The 27,081-nt window shown below is 40.5% G+C and overlaps 1 protein-coding gene across 2 annotated transcripts in view; it reads left to right on the forward strand.

Moving 5' to 3' along the window:
• bcas3 (BCAS3 microtubule associated cell migration factor) overlaps nt 1–26,689 on the forward strand; it is a 344,304-nt gene extending 317,615 nt beyond the window's left edge. For both annotated transcript variants that reach the window (XM_038692467.1, XM_038692465.1), the window contains one exon: nt 25,079–26,689. In XM_038692467.1, the coding sequence (XP_038548395.1) occupies nt 25,079–25,227 (149 nt within the window). In that variant the 3' untranslated portion in view covers nt 25,228–26,689. The remainder of the gene's footprint in view (nt 1–25,078) is intronic.
• The last annotated feature ends 392 nt before the right edge of the window (nt 26,690–27,081 follow it).

The following is a 27,081-nucleotide window of genomic DNA, read 5'->3' on the forward strand; positions in this document are numbered from 1 at the left end:
GTGTTTGCAATTCTTTGAGTGTGTGTGTACGCATGTGTGGATGGATATGTGTTTCTGTCAACGACCTAAATATCATGTCATCGAATTTAATTTATTGTACGTGTGTGTGCGTGTGTGTGTGTGTGTGTGTGTGTGTGTGTGTGTGTGTGTGTGTGTGTGTGTGCGTGTATTCACCAAACAGCTGTAACCATGTGACTGGCCTACACTACCTCTTAAAATGTTATTATTTTTGAGCCAATAGGCGGTGGTTTAAACAAGCAGCCTGACTTAATAATTGGTCATTTGCTGTTTGAACCTTGACTCTGGGCTTCTAGTTTGGTGACATACTGTATGTAGGCTTTGGGAGGGTTGCACTACACTTCTGATGTTATCACTTTAGAGAAAACATTAGCTCTGTGGCCATATGCTGCTCTGTGTGTGTGTGTGTGTGTGTGTGTGTGTGTGTGTGTGTGTGTGTGTGTGTGAAGGTCTGAAATAGGAAATATCTGTCAGTGTAGATTGAGGGTTTCCTTTCTACCAGAACTGTGTGCATACACATTCAGATGTACTAGTGAACGTATGTGAGCGTGGCGTAAAACTATCTTTAGGAGACATGACAATGTTGCTTGTCTCTCTCACCCCATTTACTAATCAATATTATACTACACAGCATTGTGCTTTAATAGCATGCTATTTTCCCATTTGGACCAAGTGTTCTTTTTCCATTTGATGAATGTGCACTGTATATTACCATAACCTATCAAATATAATGCTTTATTGTTTTAATGCCACTGGCAACTGCTAAGAGCCTGTAATCTACTGTATGCATCTAACCGGTGTTGGGCTCCTGACTGGAAAAATGCAATACATTACTCATTACTGTTACTCATTTCTAAAGCACCATAATTGCTTTGGTTTTTAGTCCCTGTGGGCAGTAATTAGTTCATCTACTCATAATTTTTCTGTTGAATGTCCAAATTTGGGGCTTGTCTTCAAAACAACCTGGAGAATTTCTCTCCATTTCGATGTCTGAGTGACTGATTTGAGAACTGCTGCTGTCATCATTTCTCTTAATATTATGAACTTTTCCACCCCAGAAGGTCAACATCTTGGTGTAATAGGAAAAACCCTGTGTAAAGAAAGTCTTATTTCGACCATTTCTTTACAGTTCTTCACAGTACTAGGAACCATCACCCACAAAACGTCTGCCTTGGACATTTTGAGAATAGACGTTTCTATTGGCAAATGACACAGACTTGGAATAGTAGGTTATTTCCAAGGCTTGTTTCTGGTCTTGTTATCTTGCGCTGATAATGAGATGTGAAAGGTACAGCCGTACGGTGCATCCAGGGCTGGAAGTTACAAATTACATTCACTGTCAAAAGTCATTTTGTACTTTTTGTACATGTACCTAATTATTTTAATTTCAAGTATTGTACTCCTGTACTTATTTCTGTAGTTGTATCTAGTAGAATAGTAGTTTTTATGAATATATATTTGTAAATTTGTCAGTTGTATTTTTGACCTATCTCATGCTTTTTTTGTGTAAGTTGTGTCTGTTTTTTGTTTTTTTTTTATGATATGTAAACCGCTTCTACTGCAACACTTCAATTTCCCTTCGGGGATGATTAAAGTACCTACCTATCTATCTATTTCAAGTCGCATCCGTTATGGAGTGAGAGGAAAAGTCACATGAAACAGTTACGATAAACCATGTGAGCAGGAGGGCGAGCTCCTGAGAGCTCCATGTCCACAGAGGTGATACTGCACTCAGCTGACACTCAAGGAGACAGACAGTACATGTTGAATGTGTCTGTTCACTGGCCAAGTGCTAGTGGTGCAATCACTAGCAGTTTATGAGCAGTGTAAAAATGCACAGCAATGCAATTTAAATTAAGGATGACTTCATTATGAGTTGTGGTTAAAATTAGCATTATTTTACCTAGGCAAAAGTTTAAACAAGGTGACATGTATCATAATTAACCATCATTTCAATCATAATTTAAGGCACTATCAGTGAGCATGTGGCCCAAATCCAACACACATAGGTTTTGACCAACAGGTGCATGCTGGGTCTAGCTAAAATGCTATATACTAACATGCTCATGTGGGATCCCCCAGCAATAACTTCAGACACTTCTACCTTCTGTGAGTTGCGTGAAACCTTTGTACTGTTTTTGATCATCTCTGATGTGACTGCAGAGCCTCATTCAGCTCAAAATGTTTTGAATTGGAGAAGTGCAATGGGGCAGAGAGGCTGAGTGTGCTGGTTATGGATTGCATTGAGAATCAACGAGCAGAGAAGTTGAAACTAGAGCAGATTGAGGAGCACAAAGCTCTGAGATCTGAGAACTTCAACAGCCACTGCGTTGTCCAGCAATGTAGCCGTGTGTGTGTGTGTGTGTGTGTGTGTGTGTGCACTATACAGTGCTAAAAACTGTACAGCTTGCTTTAATGTGTGTGTTTGTGTGTTTTAGCTGCTGTCAAGTTTATTTTGTCTTTACATCTCTGTGCTGTCTGCCTTGGTGATGCTTTATTTTGCTGTTAAAGTGGCAGGTTATTTAACGTATGTAGCCTAATAATGCTTGTTGCACCCGTCCCTAACTCTTTCTATCATTTTTGTTTAATAGTCTGAGTTTTGTCCACTTTTCTGGTTAATTCTAGCATGGCTTCAATGAGGAAGGCGGCCATAGATTTATAATTGATAATCAGCTGTCTGCACAGGCAGCAAATTCCTGTCTCTCGAAAGGGATTTTATTGATGATTTTGGACATAAGGGCTTGATGGTGTGGGTCACACCCGAGGACGACGTGATGTTGTTCCACTGGTCTGTATACATTGACATGGTAATGCAGTAGCCTAAATGTGTTCTTTAATATAATATTTGTATCATATAAAATTATCATCAACCTTTCACACACATATGTTTGTAAATGTAACGCGGTACATTTTAGCAGACCTATTTTTTACTTTAACATCTTTACATAGGTAATTTAACTTCTTTAAAGTAGCTCTACTTTTACTTGAGTGAAATATTCTAGTACTCCTTCCACCTGTGTATATAGTGCACCATACCTGAAGAGGCCTGACTGTCCTGTCATGTTATATTCATATTGCATAATGCTGTCGGTTGAACGTCAAACTGTCTTAATTGTGGTTTATGCTGTTTAAACTGTGCGTTATAATGCTGTGAAATGGTATAATGCTATTTTATAGTGCACATATGATAAAAAGTACAAAGAAATGCATGCACCTTTTTTGTTTTACTGTTTCTGCAGGCCTAACTGTGTTTGTATGAAAATGTGCAGTTGAACTTGCTGGAACAGCTACTATATGTGCATTGTACTAAGATTGAAGACCATGCATAATAATGACTAAGTCCTTGCACACCAAGTTTGCACTTGGCCTCATACTTACCACCGGCAGACCAGTCATGCCATGGCTACTTACCAGCAAAAATCAAAGTTTTTTGTAGTCATATTTTGAGGGAATATACACTTTAATTCTAGACTTTATGTTGGCAAAATGTTTCTTTGAAATTATCGTTAGTCTACTTCTTCAACAAGCAAAGCTTAATAATGTTCCAGCTTTGATTATTAGTTTGGACCAGTGTTAACAGTGGACCAGTGTCACTACATGAGAGCCAGTTTTGCAATAGAAGATTTTTTTAATGAACAATAGGAAGTTTGGTCTGTCGGGGACTAATTGATGTCTTTTACTATTATGTTCCTATATGGGCAGTTGCATTTGAGACAATAAGATGGTGGCCACGGGAGTAAAATAAGCATGCAATTTGAGTCGCAGTGAAACTGTATAATCATAATTCACTCCTCATAATAAAGAATAGGCTAACACATTCATTTACAGTGATCTTGATAAAACTATGACAGTGTGTGACATAACTATACTATATATATATTTCATACTTTGAGGCCTACCTACCTACCTTCCTACCTTTCTCTCTGCCCGTGCACACTATGAACTGTTGATTTGGGGGAGTGGCTTTGGAGGGAGGCCTTCTAGGGAGGGGGTGGGATTTTTTTGGTTGGATACTTTTCTTGCTAGTTGTCTAACATTGCCTACCGTAGATTTAAATACCACAGCATGTGATGTTCAGTAGGATTATGGGTTAAATATGCAAGTATGCAACATGTCATACAGCACATTACACATTATCTTGTGGATATGTTCTACTTTTCTGGTAGAATGATAAAATTAAGCATGATATCCATCCTAATCATAATGTGTTGCTTTTAAGTAGCTGAGAATGGGATAAAAGCAAGTAGAAATGCAGAAAATGGTATTCACATCATTTTTTTAAGGCATAAAAAAAATTGCACTGACTTCACCAATAACAAATCTCACTACAAACTAAAGTGGAAAGTTGGCAGCACTGCAATGTGGTGGTAAATTGCAAGGTCAAGATGAGCAGGGTTTTGTGCATCATCTCAAAATAATTCCCGGAATGCACTGAACATCACAAATTGATTATATATATATCAGATAAGAGTTTCTCAGACTGGAATTTGTCTTTTTTACATGACTTGGAGTTCTCTACACCAATGTCAGTAACACATAGTCCATAGATCAAAATCAATCTATTTGCTGTGCGATGGAAAGCCACTAGCGTTGTTCAAAGTAAAACAGCTCAACTTTAACCTATAGATCATGTTCTTTTATCAAATTAGATATTTTATATTGAGTAGAGCACATGTAGTGTGATCACAGATAACATGACCATTCAGACAATCTTACAATAGCATGAATAATGCTTTGAACATGGTGTCAATATTCTTCTCTTGTCACTTTACAATAAAGTAGCTGATTCATGTCTTTGAGCTCTCTTGACATCTGAAGCCATGCAAACAAGCTGCACGGGAAAAAACATTTTAAAATGTCTATTATATAAAAATGAATAGCCTCTTTAAGTTTTGCTATTATATAAATCACTCCATAGAAAACCTTATTAATTGGTCTATTATAGAAACATGGAAACTAGACTGCACGCCTGTTCAGACAGCTGTGTGATTGAATGGTTGTACAATACATCCTGTATTTGAATTGGCCGCGTACTCCATTCACACAAAGTCAGGCTATTATCCTGCCGACTGACTGGTTTCTTTGCTATTCAGCCTTGTTTTAGTACACTGATACCCATCATAAGAGCAACAACACACAGGGATGGATGGAGGGGTGGGGGTAGTGAACAGGCTTGGAGGTCCTCCTTTTCCTATCAATCAGTGCAGACATCTGCTGGCTTCAGTTCTACACATACACCCATAACTATACAGTCTCACACACACAAGAGCAACATGCGTGCAAGCCTTCTAAACTTGTGTGGGTTCTTGCAGACACTGGCCAGCAGACACTCTTGCACTGTGAGCTTGCAAACCACTGACAGTTGACATGGAAAAAGTAATGCATATTTGGTCAAACTTTATATGGGTAGCCTGTTGTTGAAGTTTAGTTTCCCATCAAGTGTCTAGAATGTGTCAAAAAATAGTCTTTTAAGCCGAAATTAAAAAAGCTTGCTTTGAGGAAAGTCAACATGCTTTTCTATAAAACCAAAGTTTTAAAATATTAAATGTTATCTGATCACAATATGTTTGTGATGTAAAGGACTCTGTCGTAAAAGTGCATCAATGGGACTTTCATGTTAAAATGAAGGTTAAAATTAAAAAAATGTAAAAGTAACTGTACAAGAACGTATAACTTCTGAAAAGTAAAGTAAATGTATATACAAAATGTATCCGCTTTTGCTTTTGTTAGTTGCATGTAAACATAATTGTTAGGGGACAAAGTTGACCCATGTTATCCACCAGGGCTGAGCCTCATTGAAATACAGGTGGTTGACAGATGAAGTAACCACCAATTTACTATGTTGGAATAGCCAACATAGTTTGTGCATCTAGCTTCAGTGCCTTGTGTTGAACTCAACTGGAGTTATGAACAGCATTCTTCCAAAAGACATTCCCTCATTTGGTGTTTTGATGGTGGTGGTGGACAGTGAGTGGTAGATTCGAATTCACAGGATATCAATGAGAAAAGCTGGCCAGTAGAAGACAAGGAAAAGACATCGCAGAGCTGAATGTGTCTGCTTTTGGTTTCCTCAAACAAACTGAACGTTATAGTTTAGGTTTTCAACATGCCAATCTGATTTGTCATAAAGTCCTTTCAGTCTGTCCTGAAATCATGGCAGGATAAATAATGAATCAGACATGCTTTCTCAAAATGTGACTCCAACCATCCATTGAAGTCATTCACTGTCTAACATTTCCGATGACATAAATATGGTCAGCCTTTAGCTACTGGCTTTCTCGCAGCTTCCATGTATGTACAACTGTATGAATATTGTCCATAGCATAATTGTGACTATGATCTCAATAGCCGGCCTAATGTACAGACTGAAGTACTCACGCAATGGACCACACACACACACACACCATTTGGATACTTGACTAACTCAAAACTATTAGTTAATCATTTTGTGACATGCCCAGAGGGCCATGTTGTCCCCTCGCTTTAACCAAAGAGAGAGAGAGAAGAAAGCGAGAGAGAGAGCAAATGAGTGCACTCTCTCCCTGAAAGCTACTCAGCGCTGCCGTGACAGACAGAAAGAACAAACGCAGGGAGGAAGAGGGGGGAGAAAAGACGTCAGGGACCGAGTGAAAGAACAGAAAAGGGAATGCGAGGCTGGCTAAGGCCGGAGAGTATGGTGCTGAGAGAAGAGACGGCGAGTGTGAAAGCAGAGTGTGGTCATTATATCTGCCCTTCAGCGCGCCCCCCCACCCCCCAACCCTCCAACCCCCCAACCTCTCTCCACGTTGCCAGGCGAGAGTTTGAGTGTAATGTGCGGCGACAGTGTGAGACGATGAAGAATAATTCCTGTATTCAGAGCTGCCACTGCTCGCCCCTCCTCCTCTAGATCCTCCTCTTCATCCTCCTCCTCATCCTCTCTCTCAACTCAACTGACAAGTCAGGCCTGGATATCATTGTATCATTTATCCCAGCCTCGCCTCTGCCACTCTGCCTCGTTTGCCCAGAGGGAAGTGTGAAAAGTGTGCGTGTGTGCAAGTTTAAGAGAGTGTGTGTCTACATGTGTGAGGGTCTAAGTGTGTGAATGTAGTTGTGTGTGTGTATATATATGTGTCTATGCGTGTTAGTGTCACTCTGCACATGTGTGTATGTTGTGTGTGGGGGGCTCTCTAGCTGACTGCAAATGGGATTTTGTGGAGTTTTTTGGAGACTGCACTTAACAGCTCGCTCAAGGGACACACACACACACACACACACATACACACACACACAGGGCTGTAAGGGTTCACAGAAAAGGAGGCCGAGCGAGAGCAGAGTGAGAGAGAGAACTAGGGCGAGAAAAAGAAAGAGAGAGATGGTGAGAGTGGTGGGAAGCGCTTTTTAAAGCCCCGCTCCCGTGTCTGTTTTGGCTCAGTCAGACAACAAGAGGGCTGGAGACACACTTTGTGCAGAGCATCCGAAATGGACTTGTGGCTGAGGGCGATCCACTTCACCCAATCTGCTTCACCACCGTCGGCGGCTGCACGCAGCAAAACACTTGTTGTCGCTGCGGCTTCTGTCGCTCCGCTGACTGGAGCGATGAACTCGCTGTGATCTGTGACCCGTCACTCAAACGGCAACCAGGCCATTTTCTCCAAACTGTCGCTCCAGCTGATACTAATGACTTCCATCGCGTGATACTTGAGTGGTTTGGAGTTTGGTCTTTGTAGTGTAAAGTTACAAAACACATACGTGATCTTGTACATTGCATGTTCTATACTGACAATAGCATCAGAGGTAGCATTGTTAACTTCTTAGATGACATTTCAGTTCTTTGCTTATTGCACAATGAACATGGATTCTAATTCATGGCCAGTTAATCACAGGTGGAGAACCAGCGTTGAATACCTTTTACTCTTTACAGAACCAGTGGTCGCACCTTTGATATAGACATACTGTGTTTGGTGTCAAGCAGAATTTCATGCAAGTATCTTGGTCAGGTAATTTGTCAGTACAACGTCTTGTGCATTTCTTGTGCAGCCTGCATTGGAAATTATATGATTCCAAGATTTTCCTCTGCTGTAGGAACTCTTGGAGCAGTCTGCTCTTAGAGAGAGTGAGAAACAATTGTGAGGTCCAGATCATGTCTTTGAACTTAAGCTTTTATCTGCTAAAGGAAGCCTTACGGCCTGAATGCACTTCAAAGATCAACACGTCTTCATACCTTTATTCTGCAAGGCTACTTTCAGTCTTTATTTTTTCATTAATTTAGCATTTTGTTACAGGAAAACAAATAATATCCTTCAATAGTTCAAATGATGTCAGCTTCCTCCGTAGTGTGAAATCAGAGTGACGACACACTCTCAAAGACTTTTTGGGGAAGCAGATTTTTGTGAAGTGGTTCTGTTCATTTAGTAGCTATGTAATCCAGCAAAGTTTATCGCATCAGAGACCGATTGCACATAATGGAACGTGTATAATTTTATGAGCAAGCAGCAAACTCCTGCAACACATACAGTGTTGACAGAGTGTTTGTATACACAGACACAGTCACACTTTAAACAGATAATGTGTTTTTTGGGAGTGCATACACTAAACGCACATGTATACACACTTTCTGCTCACACCCTGTCACGCTGACTCTCATGTATACACATATATTACACGCACCCAATCTCTCCTAACATGACCCTGCATGCTGGTGTGTGTGTGTATCAATAAAATATGGTGGCATGAATAAGTGATAGGATACATAATGGAGAGGCAGCTGAGCTGAGCTGAACCAGGCCAGCTTTCCACAACTCTGGAACTTCCTGTCAACAGAATATCCAACCAAGGACATACCTGTTTGCATATATATATATATATATACATAGAGAGAGAGAGAGAGAGAAGTACAAGTACACTGAACAAAATTATGGATCTAAGACTTTCTCTATGTACACAAAAGGCCTATTTCTCTCAAATATTGTTCACAAATCTGTCAAAATCTGTGTTAGTGAGCACTTCCCCTTTGCCGAGATAATCCATCCACCTCACAGGTGTGGCATATCAAGATGCTGATCAGACAGCATGGGGATTGGCCTTAGGTTGGCCACAATAAAAAGCTACTCGAATATTGAGTTCAGCCCATGATGAATGGGGCAAAATGGAAAAATACATATCAGTCCTTTTTCACTAAAAATGATACTTTTAAGCAGCTGACTCTCATGTTTACATGTACATGTTCCCACAGTACATAAATGCTCCACAGCATGTGCCCACTAATAATCCCAAAGCAGCCAGCAGCTGCGTGTGATTGTGCTACTTTTCAAATCATGTGTAGTTGTATGTTGTTAAATGTTACAATAAAATAACAATAAATTGCTTAGCATCAGTGGAGGGAGAGGTGTACTGTTAAGGAGAGACAGATGCTCAGTCAGAGACATACAGGTCTCATTACCTGTATAAGTTCATATGGTCCCTTGTGCTCATGCCTTAGTGGAACTAGACAAAAGTTCAGAGTATTTCCTCAGGTGTCATATCCGGTAAAAGCACATCTGTTGATTTGACACCTACCTTGCTCATCTTGACCTAGACAATGTTGGTTTTTTAGGTCACAGTTGTTGAAGAGTGCCTCTGGTTATAGTGTAACATAAAATAAAATAGAGAAATGTAACTGAAGCTGTAGAAAGTGATCTGAAGGTGACTGAGCACTCTCCTTTTATAGTTGCATGACAGACTTAGCACATTGGATAGTCGGCTATATCTTGAATGAACTATTGTGAATGTGAATACAGGTTTAAATCAAACGTGTGCGATGAGTATAGCTGAATGTAAAGAAGGTATTGAAATGCAGTGATACAGTACAGTAGTTCTGGATGGCTGTAGAGTAAAAGGCAAATTTGTGATTATTATTTATGATAATCGTTACGATATCCTGCATGCTTCTGGTCAGTGCACTGACCTTCACATTTAGCACCATGGAAACACACACACAGTATGTGTACAGTATCTACATTTACTCTTCTTTTCTTGTATTCTCTTTCTCACTCTTAGTGTTGTCCAGACCTCTTTCCCAACTTTTTACTCCTTTCCCTGTTTCCTTCAGATTATGCAGACTTTAAAGTCGTGATGAAACATTAATCTTTTATTTCTTTCGCATTTTTGATGAGAACATATATATATATATATATCATTTTATCTTCCTGCACAGCTGATATTTTCTGTAAGAACTAACAAGCATGAAACCTGATGACATACAACCCACTCCCAGCTTGATTGGAGTTGGTCACCAGTGTCATTTGGCACACAACCACATCCCAGTATTTTTATGCCTACCCAAGGGCGTGTGAGAAACTGTAAGTGAAAAAATGTTTTGCTATACATAGAAAGATGAATAAAGAAAACCAAAAAGCACTCTAATCTCAACTCCTTAGCATGTATAACATTCAGATCCTTATGAGACGCTAACTCCACCCAATGTTATTCAGTTCTTCTAAGTGCATTAACAGCTCTATCATGGTAGAAATTTCACAACAACTCTTAATTGACATTGGCTTTGCCTTGATTGTGCGCAGCAGGATGAGACCGTCTCCACACATTAGCACGTTTTACAGGCTGCTTACCCCTCTGGGGCTTTTGAACACAATTATATCTTCTCCTTTGTGAGAGGAAGGTAGGCAGCATTGATTTTACGTTAAAGCCCAACACTGGCAAACAAAGTCTATCTAGACTGACACACTTTCCGAAAGAAACTGAAGCAATGATATCATGTTCTTTGTGTTATACCTATACAGACTAAAATTACTACAAGACTTGCTGTGCATTGAGGATCTGTGTAGCCTCTCAGCTTTGATTATGCCGCTTTAAAACAATTAGAGCTGACGCATGAAAACATCTGCTTCATGTTGATGCTATAGAGATAACGTTATCTCTCTTTTCGACTCCACGCCACTCAAAGACAAACAAACAGTACAAGGATGTCTTTTTCAGTAATTAGGAAATTATCATCTTAATGATGAGCGCAATCATCTTCTGGAACAGAATGACAGTAATTTTAGAGGAAGATTGCACAAGATAGCTAGAGCCTCCTTTTAGACTGGCAGCTATTTCAAGCCTCCGATTGGTTTATGCATGTTGTGTTTTTCTTGTTGAGGTTAGAAGAAAAGTTAAAAGACCCAGAAAAGCCCTTGGATCCCTTGATGAAGTGGATTACAGTCTGAAATTCGAACTGACTCTGTTCATTGGGTCATTACCTGAAAATAGTATCCGTGTACTGTAACATTTCAGTGCATACTAGTTTAATTTATCTAGAGTTGACTGTCTGCTGTAGAAGTAATCATTTGTGTCAGATTAAATTTAGTGAACCAAAATGTTTTTCTTGAAATAAACCAAAAATATTTGTGAGAACAGTAAAGGTAATGTAAATAAAGCTATCAAATGTCATTTCACTGGTACGCATAATATATATATACAATATACAGTGTGTTCAGTAGAAGTATGACAAAGATACATATTATATACATAAAATGATTATGGCGTATAAATGTAATTAAATCTAAGTAATATGAATGGCAATTTTTAAAACACCACACAATTAAACATTCAGATGTTACTCTAAAAAGGAAAAGGAAAAAAAAGTACAGATCTTTTTTTTTTTATCTTGCTTTTTGGGGGGGGACTTGTTTATGTTTATTGAATTTTAAAGACTTAATTGAGGCTTTTCAAATATGTAGAGAAGTACCAGAACTGCAAAGGTTAAATAATTATGGCAGCACCAGCGTTATATCCATGCTAGCACTACATACATTATTTGGAAGATGCATGAGTGAATTGGCTGCCTGTTCAGTGTTGAAATGCTCCTTTCTTGATGGAAAGAATTTTTACAGCATTAATAAATAGAAAATGAAGTGTAATTTTTGAGGCCACTAAATTGAGGTTTTGATGGAGTCCTGGGTGTTAATTAAGGACGTGAGCCCTGGATTTTGCAATCTTCACCTGCTTTTTTGTACATATCACTACAAACCTCTATCAAACAAAAAATAATAGCCCTTATGCATTGGCTTTCTGTCCTTTGTGCACATGATGAATCCAGAATCTGGATATAACACAACATCAGAATTGGTTGTCCAGTGAGTTTATGGCACTACCCACAGCAATTCATTTTAATGTGCATTTTTGAATATAAGCCTTCCAACATCCGCTCTCGTGACCCGCATCTAACCTTTTCAAAGAAAGCAATGAAAGTGCATTTGTGTCTGATTCATGTTCCACCCAACAACGAACATGTTTATTCTAAACCCAGCCTGATAGATTTGTCCCCGTCTACAACATTCTACTGTATATAAAGGCAATCCATATGTAATGGAAGCACCTCTTTGTGTCCAGCTTTGCGTCTATAAGCAGCTTTTCAAAGGACTCTGCTCCTTTATACAAACCTTCTTCCCTTTTGACCCTTTGCTGACTGTGTGTGTGTACAGTATGTGTTTGTGTGTCTCACAGGGTTAACCTGTACACAAGTACCCGTAGTACATTGATGTTGTGCTTAATGGAGCCTTGTTCTTCTTCTCACCAGCTCTTTAGTCCTACACAAGTTTGCTTTCATTTGCCGCTGTTCTGGTTTCACACCTGCTCCAACAAAAGCATGGCAGAGACCCCTGTGTTTGTGTGTAAATGTGTGTGTTTGATGTCTGTGTATTCTAACGGTGACTATTTTTAGACAGGCAAAATCAGACCACTATTAACATTTTAGCAAAACGTCATGTCACTCTGATATTACACCCACAACTGCATCCCTCTACACGAAGAGACCTCTGTTGTGAAGTTTGCGGATGACACCACGATCATCGGCCGGATTTCAAACAACGATGAGAATCTTGCTGAGTGGTGCTCAGAGAACAACCTACTGCTCAACGTCAGCAAAACCAAGGAGCTGATCATTGATTTTAGGAAAAAGGAGATAAAGACACTCACTACTGTCTATGTCAGTGGAGCTGAGGTGGAGCAGGTGAACAGTTTCAGGTTCCTGGGAATCAGCATCGCAGAGAAGCTGACATGGTCATCTCACATCTCCACGCTGGTGAAGAAAGCTCAGAAACGACTGGATTTCTTGAGGAAGCTTAAGAAGGCCAAATTCCAACGCCAAGTGCTTGTCAGCTTTTACAGAGGAGCAATAGAAAGCATCCTGACTGAAAACATCACTAACTGGCTGGCATGGGATGTGCACGGCCCAGGACCGGAGGGCTCTGCAGCGGGTGATTAAAACTGCTCAGAAGATCATTGGTACCCATCTCCCGAGCATCAGTGAAATCAGTGAGGTGAGGTGCCTACAGAGCCCAAAGGATACTAAAGGACAGTACCCAGCCAGCCACAGCCTGTTCACCCTGCTGCCTTCTGGGAAGAGAGAGAAGTTTCTGCTGCCGCACCACCAGACTGCAGAACAGCTTCTTCCCCCGAGTTATCAGACTCTTGAACTCTAATTCATCCTCAGCACTGCTCCACTGATGATAGTTTGATGATAGTTTATTTCTGTTACCATTTTTCATAATTGATTCTTTATTAATGGATATTGTCTGCTGCGTAGCAGAGGGGAGTTACAAAACTCTTTCACTCTACAACATGTTGTATTGTGACAATAATCCTACCTACCTACCTATATGACTGATGCAGAGACGAATGTATACATCATTTCTATAGTATTGCAAAGAATACTATCAGACATCAGACATGATGTCCAGCTCATGCCAGACTTCTGGCCTGACATGCACAGCCAGGTCAGAAGACATTTGATGGTATTCTGAGACCATCTTCCCAAGAAGAACAACAACATCAGCCATTTTTTGCAAAGTAGGAAGTCAGGTGACAAAACATTGTTCTTTAACATGGGAGGATGCTGTTGGTTTACTGACAGTCATCTTTGGTTTCTTTTGACCACGACCCTGTGGTGATTTTGAACCCTATTCTTATCCTAAACCTAACCAAGTGGTTTTGTGCCTTTACCTGTAAACTTAAGCAGTTTTGTATTCTTGAGGGCATGGACAAACAATGTATTTTTGTGTTTAATTCAGAGATTTTGTTGGGGATTCCATACAAAAATGCATGATTATATTGAAAGTCCCAGGGTTACACCAGCCAAGACATAACTCACAAAAAAAGATATCTCAACGAGTCTCATATAAAATCTGAGAATATAGATTGAACTATAATTACGACCCCACTCTCTCCCATTAATATGTAATGAATGTGCAGTGTACAAAGATAGTTTAATGCACTGTACATTAGTAGTCCAACGTGATTTCTTGTGTACTGTACAGCAAGGTTGCAAGGATCTTGGCACACAAATCTTAGAGACCAGAAGTGAAATATGTAAATGTTTTAACCTAGAAAGATCAGTCCTGCAGAGTTAGAGATAAGTTTCCATAACTATTTCTAAAATGTGTTAAAAGTGTGACACAGAGGCAGACATACACATATGGAGTATTTTTACCACTGTTCTGTGATAATATTGACCACATTGCACACACACAGTGTTCAGCAACAGTCTTATCTGGCCCTTACCTTTACTTGGTTATTGGGCTGGTCAGATACGTGATGTGATGATGACTGACAGCCTCCTGACACAGTGCTGTCCATCCGTTTCCTCAGCAAACACCAACACCAGCAGCCTCTTTCAGCTGAGACCAGCCCTCCTGTCCAAAACCATTGACAGGGGTCTCCCAACGTGCTTGTCAAAGGACATCAAACCATATGTAGCGTGCGTGTTCGTGTTTCTGAACGGTCTACAGAGTCTGTCCTCCACAGAGTCTGTCCTCCATCATAGGCAGTTTGCTCGTGAAGTGCTTACACAAGTAGAACTATTTGAATGTGCTTACTTTTGATGTCTTTTTAATATGCTTATGTGAGCCTCAAGCACTTTTTTGATACATGTAGAGAAGAGATCGAATTTCGGCCAAACCTCACCCTGCACTGACAGAGTTAACAGAGCTACTGTTTGAACCCAGATACAGATGGGTGCCACATAAAGGAAAAACCAACAAAAAGTATGTTAGTAAGGTTCTATAGCGCTCCTTGGCATAACTCCAAGTCTCTTTGCTCTATTGGAGGGATGAACACCCTTTTTTTCCAATAGAGATTTCCTCATTTGGTTATATCATGATGGTGAGGATGAACACATCGCTCAAGAATGTCCCTTAGCTGTGGGAGATAGTTGGGCTGAGATCTGGTGAAAGCCATAGCATGATGGTTCACATCATTTTCATACTCATCAAACCATTCTGTGAGCCCTGTGAACTGTATGAAAGCATCTGTATTTGGTAAGTTTCTTCATTCATTTTTTGAGGTTTTTCAGTCTGTACACACTGTACAGCCTAATTGGCTGAAGCAGAAGGAGCCATCTGAACGGCAACGGGTAATAATACCCTGTTGAAACAATGCATTTGTCAATCGACCCATGGCAGCAGAGTCTCAAAACACCCCCACCCAAATGCAATGACAAATGACAAGCAGTTTGTAAATGTAAAACCAAAACTAACGTTTGAGTGACATCTGCAGTGGTGCGTTGACTGTCGCTCCGTAATGTAAAATTTCCACCGTGTCTGTTTAGTGTAATACCAGATGAACGTGAATCATTACACCCCTATATGTGAATCCTTCTGTGTGCATTCATTAATTTTGAGACTGATTAGACTCCATAATGAAGTGCTTTTAATGTGAAGCTGCAGCAGTAGGAAATGTTCAGTATGCAATAGCAAAAACTTTATACAGAATATTTTTTCAGCTGTGTCACCACAGACACACGTTTGTTGATCTGCAAATATATAAATACTGCACTTACTTTACGTACGTACTTTTAACAGCGGGGCCATAGGCTCAATTGGCACTGTGTTACCTGATTCAGTGATAGAAAAACTTTCAACATTGCCACTTTAAGATATGATGTAACCATTTACATCGTGTGGCGTCGGATTGATGCAAGCAGTTTCTTATAAACTATTATTCAACTGATGAAACTATTATTCATTTCTGTCATCATAATTCTTATTGACTGTTTGACGAAAACACACCGTCTGTCTTTGGCTGGCGATTTTGTGGTGCTGGGTGTTCACATCGTGCCACTCCGCACCATCCACACAACAATAGTGAGTTTTCTTTTTTTTTGTTGAGCTGTTGTCGTCATGCGTTACTATGATTGACTGAGCAGTTTCCAAGTGACAAGACCAGTGATGTGACTGACTAGGAGCATATTTATTAATGACCACACTTCTGCTGAACCTTCATGTGCAATGTACATGACAATGATGCACACAAATGGGCCCCATGAAGTGCAATCTTCCATTAGAGTTGTATTATTAGTTCTATGCGTGTTTGTTAAATATGCAAATTCAGCTGAACATACTCAGCACAACATTATTTTACAAATTTACTGTTTATATTAGACATTTGATAGACCATGCTGGGTCTGTTGTTGCTCTCTTTTGGCTCATGTCAAGAGTAGCAGTCGGCCTATAAAAGCAGTTTCACAGTGTCCAGTGGTGAGGCGGCTGTCAGTCTGCTCTGGGTAAGTAGCCAGTCAAATCCTGGGTCACCACTAGGTTTTCATTAGGAGCCTAATTCAAAGCGGCCCACATAGAGTGTCGGGAGTGTCTGGGCCTGTTGTTGGCACCCCTTATAACACACCCTAATGAGCAGCCGCTGGGAAAGTTGTGGTCAGCTGTGCATATGAAGCTGGTGTAGCTTAGAATATATGGTCAGAGAAGACGGAGAGAAAGTCCCCACTCAAGGGCCTGAATTAGCCCCATGAATCACTTACTTTCTTTTTCATTTGTTCCTTAATCACGCAACCTGTTGAGTATCGTGATTCATGGGACTAGCTGCTGGCTGGAGTTTACCCTGTGGAGTTCAAGCATGAGGCCATCATGCATTCTCAGTGGATTTGCCAGTATGTGAGATGGTTAGTCTGTTTTTAAAGGTGTTTCAAGCATCTTTTTGTATTTGGGAAAGATGTAAATCTGTCAGGATCTTCATGATTCAGAGAAGTCTCTGAGCTAGAGTCCAAGTCAAGTCTCAAGTCTCTCATGGTTATAATGAATGTTGTACCACCTTCTGCGTTCAAACCAAGGCTGCTTATAACACTGCATAGCTGTAAGGAATTCTGTAATTGTAACCTGTTTTTCACTTACAGAGCACAACCATGTAATGTGCAATGCAATTATTGACGGCTTATTAAATACTGTAAGTCAACACACACCCCAGACTCTCAAACCAGTGTAATGTTAACAAACAAAACTGTAACGTTACATGATCAACTATAAACCTGTAAGCTGTTTGCAGCCGACGTGATGGCAGCCAGCGCAACGTTAATGATTATGTTAATCGACCACCACAAGTTCAGCGAGTAAACAAATGCTCATTCATCTTCCGGTAGGTCATAGCTAAAGCAAGAAGCAAGCTAACGTTAGATGCCTTCGGCACTTCTTTTGTTTGGTTCTTGTTGTATGAAGTTTTTAAAGCCAGACTTTATGATGAATGGCACAGCAGCTGCCGGTGTTTGTTGTCCTCTCTCACGTGAGCTGATGCTACGTGTTATGTAGGCAGGTTGTAGGTAACGCAGGGTGGGGAATAACAGCAAACTCATCAGACGTTTCCTAAAAATAAACATTGAACAACATCACGAGTCCCAAACCTCGAGTCCAAGTCGAGTCTGAAGACTTTCAAGGACGAGTCTCAAGTCGAATCTGAAGTCACTGTGTGTGCGACTTAAGTCGGACTCGAGTTCGAGTCTCAAACTCGAGTCCTCATTTCTGTCATGATTTCAGGACTGCAGCATTAGCCAGTCGTTTAAATATGAATGAATACAAAATTGAGTGATTCACTGAGTTTGGTCTCGGGTAGTCCCAACCATTTGAGCAGTAGATAAAATGAAAGAAGTTTCAACACCAGGCACATGGCTCCATTTGAACCTTGCACATGGCATCTATCCTGATATGCTGTATGTGGTGTGTGTGTCTCCAGCCGCATTAATGTGTGCTGTCCTTTACACAGTAGAGTGTGTTAAGCCTGGCTTTTCACAGTCCATCAGGATGATCTCCGGTAGATGTTAATGAGCTTTCCCACTAATGTGGGCTCAATCGTCCAACTGGACAGCTTTCTAAGGATTGTGCAGAGTAAGGGCTCACATAGAGATGCTGACATGTTTTCATGTGTAAAACATCTGTAAGTCCTTATTATTAATGGTATTTTACATATATTATTGGTCTAGTTGAAATCACTATCTTAAGTTATGACAGTGCCATTGATTGATGACACATTGATGACAATGTTTTAAACATTTAAAAAACCCTATATTTCTTATGTGACACACATTCTGAAAGTTGTAGCCTTTTCAAAAACCTGAAGGCATTTGAGAAGTAGTTCTTGAAGTTTATTTCCCTCAGAGCCCTTCACAGATGTTTTCCACAGCATTCCCATTGGTCTTATTATTAGTTCCTGTTGAGGTAGAAACTCATTTGTCATAATTTCCTTAGCACAGCTAATCTTACCTTCCCACCTTGGTATTGAGTTAAAATAGGCAATAGTTTGTTCACGTTTGTGAGCGTCCACCAACACAGATACATAATCAGCAGGGACACCCAAGTAATGGCAGTCTGGGGGGTTTACGGACCTGAGGAAGAAGAAGACTCATGAACTCAGTGTTTGCACTGCAAGTGGAAACTATAAAAGGCAAGTGGAAGCATCGTGGCTCTGGAATAAAAATATAATTTCCTCGTCATTAACATGAGTAGAACTGTCATCCCTGCAGGTAGAGACAACCCCAAGTCATGTAGCACCATCATTATGAATAAAAATGTCACCACAGTTAAAAATGCTAGTGAATTTGGTAGATACGTATCGCCAAGCATTCTGCTAGAAAGTCATAGAGTAGAGGCAAGTTCAGATCAAAACAAAACGTTCAGGACGTAAAGTGGCACCTGACATTTATAGCCCACTTTGCATTGGTTACATAGAAAAACAAGATCAAATCAAGACAAAGACAATGGCAGACCACATATGGATTACATTTTAGTTATTTAATTTCCAGCAATATGCCATGTACAAAATTACTGTCCTGGATTTCCACTTAGACTAGTGTCCCAAGTGCCTTTTTCATAGGCTTTTGTAACTTGGCAAAAGATAAAAGCAAAACACATAAAATATTCTTTATCTTTCAGCCATATTTTTGGTGGCTGTATCTCAGAGGGTAGCACGAGTCAGCCATTAATCGCAGGGTTGCTGCTTCTCACATTTTGAAGTGTCCTTAAGACGCTGAATATTTCTTCTTTATAATTTACTTGTTTGTTGATTATAAAGGTCAAACCTTGTAGTGACTCAATAGCAGTGAATAAATCATTGTAAGTACTACCTGTGGATTTATTTTCAAAATACTGGTACCAGCCAGAAGGAACCCACATTTGATACAACACCAATATATACGTGAATTATTTTTCCCATAGGCAAGTGTGTATGCACTTCTGTGTAAGTGCAAGAGTGTGTGTGTGTGTGTGTGAGTGTGAGACTGTTGGGGTTGGAATGTGACGTGAGAGCACTAATCAGAACCAGCTGGGGCCAACGGTGAGATTAAAGTTAAAACACAAAAACAATCAGCTGGGATAAGTATACTATTGCTATGGGTTACTGCCCCCATCCCAGCGTCTCAGGGGGAGAGAGAGACAGAGAGAGAGAGGATGGATGGATAGATGGATGGATGGGACTCTACCCAGCCCGGCTGGCACAGACCCTCTGATTAAGAGCTCCTTTGTATTCTCTTTGATCCCTTCCTCTCAGTGGTGAGTCTAGTCTCACCACAACATGCACATGACACACACCGACACACTAGTCAGGGCCACGGGAAGGGCTCTGTACATGTAGCTGTGTGTGCGAGTTCTTATATCTCTGCACTTATGAGGCCCACATGTCCTCTCAGAGATAGAAAGACAAACTCGTTAGTTGGTCATATTGTAGTCCTCATTATTAAACAGGCTTAGAACTAAGATCATTCTGTGCCAAAAATTATAAATAAGTGTTAGCTCAAAATCTACTTACAAGCTTTTTTCCAAAGCTTTTTAAACAATATCTCTTCCTCAGCAGATGGAGTTTTCTTTGTTTTCATGGAGATAGCTCAGTTGTCATCACGTGTAATCGTCATGTACAGGATGGAACTTTAGTGATAACAGGTGAGACTGAGACAGGTGAGACAAACATTGTGAAATGTAGTTGAAAGCTCTGGCAAAAGCTGGGAAGCAGACATTGAATAAATTGATAATAATCACGAAACAAATAATTCAGATTAGCATTTACCTAAAAATCGAAATAATATTAGTTGCAGTGATCTTGCTGTGTTCCCCAATCTCTGCAGATAGGAATGATGGACAAATCTACTAAAAAACAACAAGTTGTAATAAAAAGGAATTTAGGAGTTTGTTTAAATATAAATTGATGATCGTCAGTCTGTTCTATATTACAAATTTTCAGTTACAGCTGCAGTATTAGTTGTACTTTGCATTTGAGACCAGATATAGCTTGTTTTTGTATGAAACGAAACGTGCTGGAGTCTGTGTGTGTTTGTGTGAGAGCATAAGAGGATTGAGGCCTGTTCACAGCCGGGGGTGCAGAGCGGACTGTTTCTGATCATTCCCTCTGTATGACCGATTGGCTGATGAGGTATTAACTTGCCGCTGTGTTGTTTTATGTGTCTCTGTCGGATTGTGTGAGGACGCGTCTCCAAAAACAGCTATATTTTCTTTCCTTGCCTCATCACTGCCAAGACCCCGCTCCCCCCCCCCCTCCAACTCTGGCCTGAAAAACCTGACCCCTTATCTCCAGCTGTGGCATCTGCTGCCGTTTTACTGATAGCTTTTTTGACTCTCTATCTCGCGTTGACTTAACTTTCTTTTGAAGTCCGGCCACTGGTGTCATCGCAGAACACAGCTCCGGTCCCAGCAGCCACACAGAGTCAACACCAGCAGAGGAAGACTTCCGAGATTAGGCTATACATGTGCTAGGCTATGCATGTCTTGGTCAAGTACATTTAATTCAGTGACAAATAATACAAATAATAGTCAAATGCTATTTGAGGGGGTTTCCCCTTACAAGAATAAAGCTCTAGAGAAAACCAAAACCAAAATAGCCACATTTAATTTCACATACATATAATTTTTGGCATTGAAATTGTCATTTTTAAAGATAAGCCACTATATATTAGCAGAAAATATTTATCAACTGGCTCAGATCAGCCATCTTTTAAAAGCCCAGATCAGTCAATCCCTGTAGTAGTTTCAGTTTCTTCATTGGCCTCCCTCCAGAACAGCATTATCTACACATCACGCCGGACAAAACCACCTTGTAAATAACCATATTACTTTACCTAGTGACATCAGCCCCAGAGGGAAAGATCCCCAACATTAGAGCGCTGGGGGATTGTGTCGGGGGCGTGAGAGGTTAAGACTTGTTGAATAGCTGGTAGGCGTCACACAATGAGGTGGATTAGGCAGCACTAGAAAGGGCCTTTAGGGCTTTACTGGGGTGTTCAGCAGCTTACAGCGCCTACAATAACACTGCAACAGTGCACATCCAGCTGGGCTAGCTGGGGCTGGCAAAAAGGCTAGCAGGGAGGGCAAGTGGCTGGCCGTTACAGTCAGATGCAAAGATGCTGTGATGTAAGAACGTTAAAAGGGGGGCATTGTATCATTTTCTGATTGCATGAAACTGAAGAGTTACTAATGGGTAAAAAGAGGCAGTGCAGCATTTTTGTAGAGATCAGCTTGGATCCTCCTGGACTCCATTGAGGAGTTGGCGAACAGCAGCAGTGCAGGCCTGCAGAGAGGCGAGGCTCAGTCTCTTCAGGCTTCAGCACTTGTCTCTTTGCCTGGAGCCATGGCTGGAAAAATGATATCATTACAGATGACCCATATTCTTACAGATAAACCCCGGCATTGTGGTGTGCCGTAATATTATATACACATATGAAAAAATAAATTGTGCAGAATCAGACTACTCTATCAGTTTACTGATAATGGACAGTCAGTACTGTTTTCCTCTTAAATGATGATGTTGTTGTTAGGGGGGTTTGTTTGTTTGTTTTTAACATTATTATTGCTTTTATTGTTTATTGTGCTATTATAGGTTGCAACTGCTAGTATATAGTAACATTGAAATTTTTCAGTGGAGACATGTGAGAGCTGTAGGGTTAAAATGTTAGTGCTCTTCCAAGAAAGTATCTGTGCTGGCCTTATAAATCCACACATTATCTTAACCCAGAGCTGTGTGAACCTGCAGTCCTCACCTCTGCCGGGGATTACTGTAGCATTTCTGCCCTGTGTAGTGTTGGGAAATCAAACGGGAGGGGGGTGAGGGTGGAAGGGGGGATGGCGGGCTGGGATAACATCGCAGAGTGGCACATTGCGTGTTAGCTGGGATAATAACAGTGTGGTTTGTATTAGGTTTCCTGAGCTAAAGTAAGAAGCTCCCACTTCCTGCATGCCCTCCGTGACAGAGACAGTATCCATATTAGCTTCTGAACATCTGCAGGACACACACGCTGTGGTTTAATGTCAGTGCACTATGAATTTGAAGACTCTAAGCTAATTAGAAGTCCTGGTCATCTCAAGGTCACTGATGTGTTCTGCAGTTAGTTTTTGACAGACAGCAGTGTGCAGGTCAACATCATCTCGAACTGTAGAAAGAATTAATAGCATGATATTCTGGCACAGTAAAAACTCCAGGAGTGGAAACTGTTTTAAACTGCTACCAGAACAAAACTGTAGGTCAAAATAGATTACAGCTACAGAGAGCATCTCAGCCTTCATTTTAGTTCTTTATTTACACTAGTTTTTAATGTTAGCTGGCCTAATGCAGGCCATCTTTTCAATTACTGATTTTTTTTTTTCATTCACCCCAAAACAGCCCATCCTTTGTATCACTTTTAGCACTATTGTCTCCTCACATACAGTGAAGCCTGTTGTATACATGAAAATTGAATAAGCAACAAAAGTACACTGGGTTCCTGAGGACCAAAGTAGTGGTCAGACCCATGTATTTAATCAACGCAAGGTAATGTACCAGTGTATCGCTGGTTGTTTACTTTGTAATGTTAACAGCATATTTCAACAATCTCTGTGAAGAAGATAAAATTATCACTATCTTGATAACTTATAGCTTTATAGAACTCTATGCAGGCTGATAGGCCAAACTTATCTGGTCATCATCTTGGTACCGGTTCCTGAATCCACGTCTCCACCAACGCAGCCTCCTGAGCAGTGCTGACTCTCCTGAAAAGCAGCAGTTTTATTACATTAATTTCCTGACACATCCCAGCTGCTGTACTTTGCCTACTTCTTCTGTCTTCTGCTACAGGTGTCAAATGACATGTGTCAAATGATGCAACACTACGCAACAAGGCCAGTGTGTGTTGCACATTAAGCCGGAATTATGCTTCTGTGAATATGTTATGGGTAACAGAGGAGCTGACATACACACCAAAACTCAACTGGTCATGCAGAACTGCACATCAAACAAGCTGTTTGGTTGATCGCACTCCTGTCGGGAGGCATGTTCAAAGCAAAGCAGAAAAAACAGTAAGGTTGTAAAAGTTGTATATACAAGTATGAAAGAACCAGCCACGTGAGCGACCCCCTCGTCTGTGTGCTGCCCAGACGAGCATGTTCCATGTAGTAGCAGTAACCATGTGCACTTTTGTTCCCATGTACGGGCATTATCAAATCCTTCTCTCAATTTGTTGATGACAGTCATATTCTGTCACGGATGCACACTGCTGTATATTCACAGGGCGTCGACCACTGTCAGCAGAGCAGCCAGGCAGCAGCAGCAGATTAAATACAGCTAGACTCCTGATGGATGTCACAATACACTACATGCATCACAGTCTTAATACTGTGCTGCCACTTACGTGCACGCCATTCTGTCCATATATCGACCAATATGGTTTACAGCATGTAATAACGGTAATAGGTTCCTTATGGAACCAGAGCAGCTTGGTCAGTCCTCTGTGAGGGATGTTGAAGGGCTGGGTAGCAGCGTGACATGTCAGAAGAATGCACTGCGTCACCCACAGAATGTTGGGAGTCAGTTTTGCTGTGTCCCAGAATAACTGATGTCCACTGATGCTGTGGGTTAATCACACAGATGTGGACTTCCTCTGCTTACAGCACAGACGCAGGTTCACAGTGGTCTGATGAGTAATTCATGGTAACAACAAGAAGGGAAACTCCTGGGATCACCCTTTTTATTTCCGCTGTCTGTTCAATCTGGTAATGATACTGTAAAATGTTTAGTGTCCTGTGCACCTTTGACTGTCATGTACACTTTGTGAATTGAAACTTGTCTCATATTGTTTGAAAATGCTTGTTGCTGTATCATTTGTAGTCCCAGGGAATAAGAAACATGAGCAGTCAGACAATCAGGTTGTAAAGCAGCAGTTCATCCAGATTATCTAACCCACTTTATTTAGAGGAAAAATATTTTAGCTTTTAGTTACAGTTTACACATACACAGTTGGCACTAGCGCAGCTTAAACATATTTTGCTTCTTTAATATGACACTAGTAGTTGCCCTTAAGCTTATCAATAAATACCTGAGTTTCGGTACCAACCGATACCAAAAGAGTTGTTTTTTTTGCAGTATTTTTACTTACTGGGGAGCATAAACATGTTTTTTTAAATGAGCTTTCCCATAATTTCACAAAACAAACTGCTCAAACAATGTTTAAAGATGCCTTAGCACAAGCCGCCATACAAGAAACATGCCAAAATAAAATAAGCACAATTGGGAAAGTTTTGACTTAAATCAGGAGGTGTGGTGCTTCCCAGATTTCAAATACTTGATGCCATGGATACATATTGTTTAATACTCAAAAATTAAGGTTTGATACGTAGCCATCATAATGAGGGCATTTAGTTTCTGTCAAAATAAGGATCCATCAGAGACAAGTTGTGAATGTGGACATTTGGCAAACACCGTTCTGCTGTTTGATTAGCTCAGCTCGATGTGGTTTAAAACAGATCACCTCATGGCTCTAACACAACATTCTCTCTCTCCCTCTTTCTCCCTGCAGAGCTGCAGAGGGAGGGCAGCATCGAGACCCTTAGTAACAGCTCGGGTTCCACCAGCGGCAGCATCCCGCGCAACTTCGAGGGCTACCGCTCTCCTCTGCCCACCAACGACAGCCAGCCACTCAGCCTCTTCCCCACCAACTTCCCCTAGAGTCCCACCTCTCCACCGGGAACAACCACCACCATCCAGCCCACCTGCCTGACTCCCCCATGTCTGTCCACGCAGCATCATACTGACACACTGACGTGTTGAACTGAAACCAAATCATGTCACGGATTTATACAGTGTGTTTTGTGTTTCTCTCATTTCATAGAGCTGGTCACAAATCAGTGTGCTCCCAGCTACATACAGTATTAATATTTAATTTCTTGGGGTTGATTTGAAGGTTGATGGGGTTTTTTAAGATGGCAATGGCTGTAGTTTGTGGAGATTTCCAATCATTTTAAATTTGGGCAAAATTCTTTATTGTTTACCCTCAAATAGCATTCATCTCCGAGTGAAAGCACCTAGTAGTAATTTCTTTTAAGGATAACAAGCTATTTTTAGTGCGATGGGTTGTGTTCTAAAGTGCATGAGTATTTTGATACAGCTGTGGTCAGGGAGGAACTTCCTTAATTTTCAAGATTAGATTTTTAATAACAGACCACTATCAGGCCAGCACATCTAACAAACCCTGCGTGTTACCTTGCCGTCGTATTAAATCAGAAGCCGGTTTGACACAGACGTTGTTGGAGACCAGCCGTCCTTTCCTCTCTGCAGCTGATGTCTGCTGTTTCCTCAGCCCACCATCCTTCTTTGTGAGTGTTTGAAGTTTTACGGTGTGCCTATTGTCTGAATGAGCCATAAGAAAGGGAGCGCAGACGAGAGGAAAACTGTTTATTCCAGTCAATGACGTGTAGCAGCTCCTTTTCCCTCCGTGTGTTTGTTGCTGCTCTCATGGCCTCCTGCTAAATGTTTTTGATTAAATTTGGTCCACTCATGCCTTTGATTTTCATGTAATTACATTTGACAAAAGATGCAGTAATGAGATGACACTATTACTACGTTGCTGAAGTAATTTAGATGTTTACAGTGTAATTGAGATATGTTTCTGACATAATTTAGATATATTCCCTACTTGGCCTTTCCAGAGAGTAAATTTTAATTGAGCAGAGGAATAGAGGCTGGTGTGCTGTATTTTGTACATTAGCAACTTTTGACCAAAATAAAATTTTTTTTCCTGTAGTTATAGATCTCTAATGTATTTTCCTTAAATGTACAAGCTTTGCCTGTAGAAGATTAACTTTGATAATCAGAGACTTTATTAAAACACACTTTGCCTGTTAGTTTGTCATAAGCAGAATGTTTGACGTGGTAAAAACTGAAATGCACTATTAGAAAAGACATTAAATGATAATAGTAGCCTACAATACCACATGGCTGAGTGTTTTTTGACTAGCTGCATGTCTTGATGGCCTGTCTTTGGTGGCCGGTCGCTGAATGTGGGCATAAATCTACTCATTTTCATTCAGAGCAAATGCTTGTTGACGATAAGATTTGATTTGTAAAAGACTGACTTCTTTCCCCAACATTCATGCAAGAAAAAAAAATAATAAAGCTTGAGGAAATGAAACTGTCTGTCTTTTTTCTTACTCTGATTGCTCCTAATTGTGCCGTTCAGATTTCAACCACGGCGGTGACCATCAGCACATAGTACCACTGGTAATTAGTACCATATTTTTTAACAGGCAGTAAACTGTTGTTAAAGGGACTTTTTATGGCCGACTCTGGCTCTTTGTTCTGAGAGAGTGGAGAAACGAGAGGGCATGTTTGTTTCTCTGCTAATCAGCACAAAACTCTTATACACAGACTTTTTAAAAATAAAGTAAAAAACATTGGATTGAAACCATTTGATCTAATTCAAATTAAATTAGATTAGCGGTGGATTAGTCCTTCTTTGCTTCTATGCTTATTACATGTCATCAGTGTGTTCATAAGCTACTAGTCATAAAATTAAAAAGGGGT

The sequence above is a fragment of the Micropterus salmoides genome, unplaced genomic scaffold, assembly GCF_014851395.1.
Source record: "Micropterus salmoides isolate LMB-PRFRI ecotype aquatic unplaced genomic scaffold, ASM1485139v1 Ms_hic_scaffold_3, whole genome shotgun sequence".
Taxonomy (NCBI): Eukaryota; Metazoa; Chordata; class Actinopteri; order Centrarchiformes; family Centrarchidae; genus Micropterus; species Micropterus salmoides.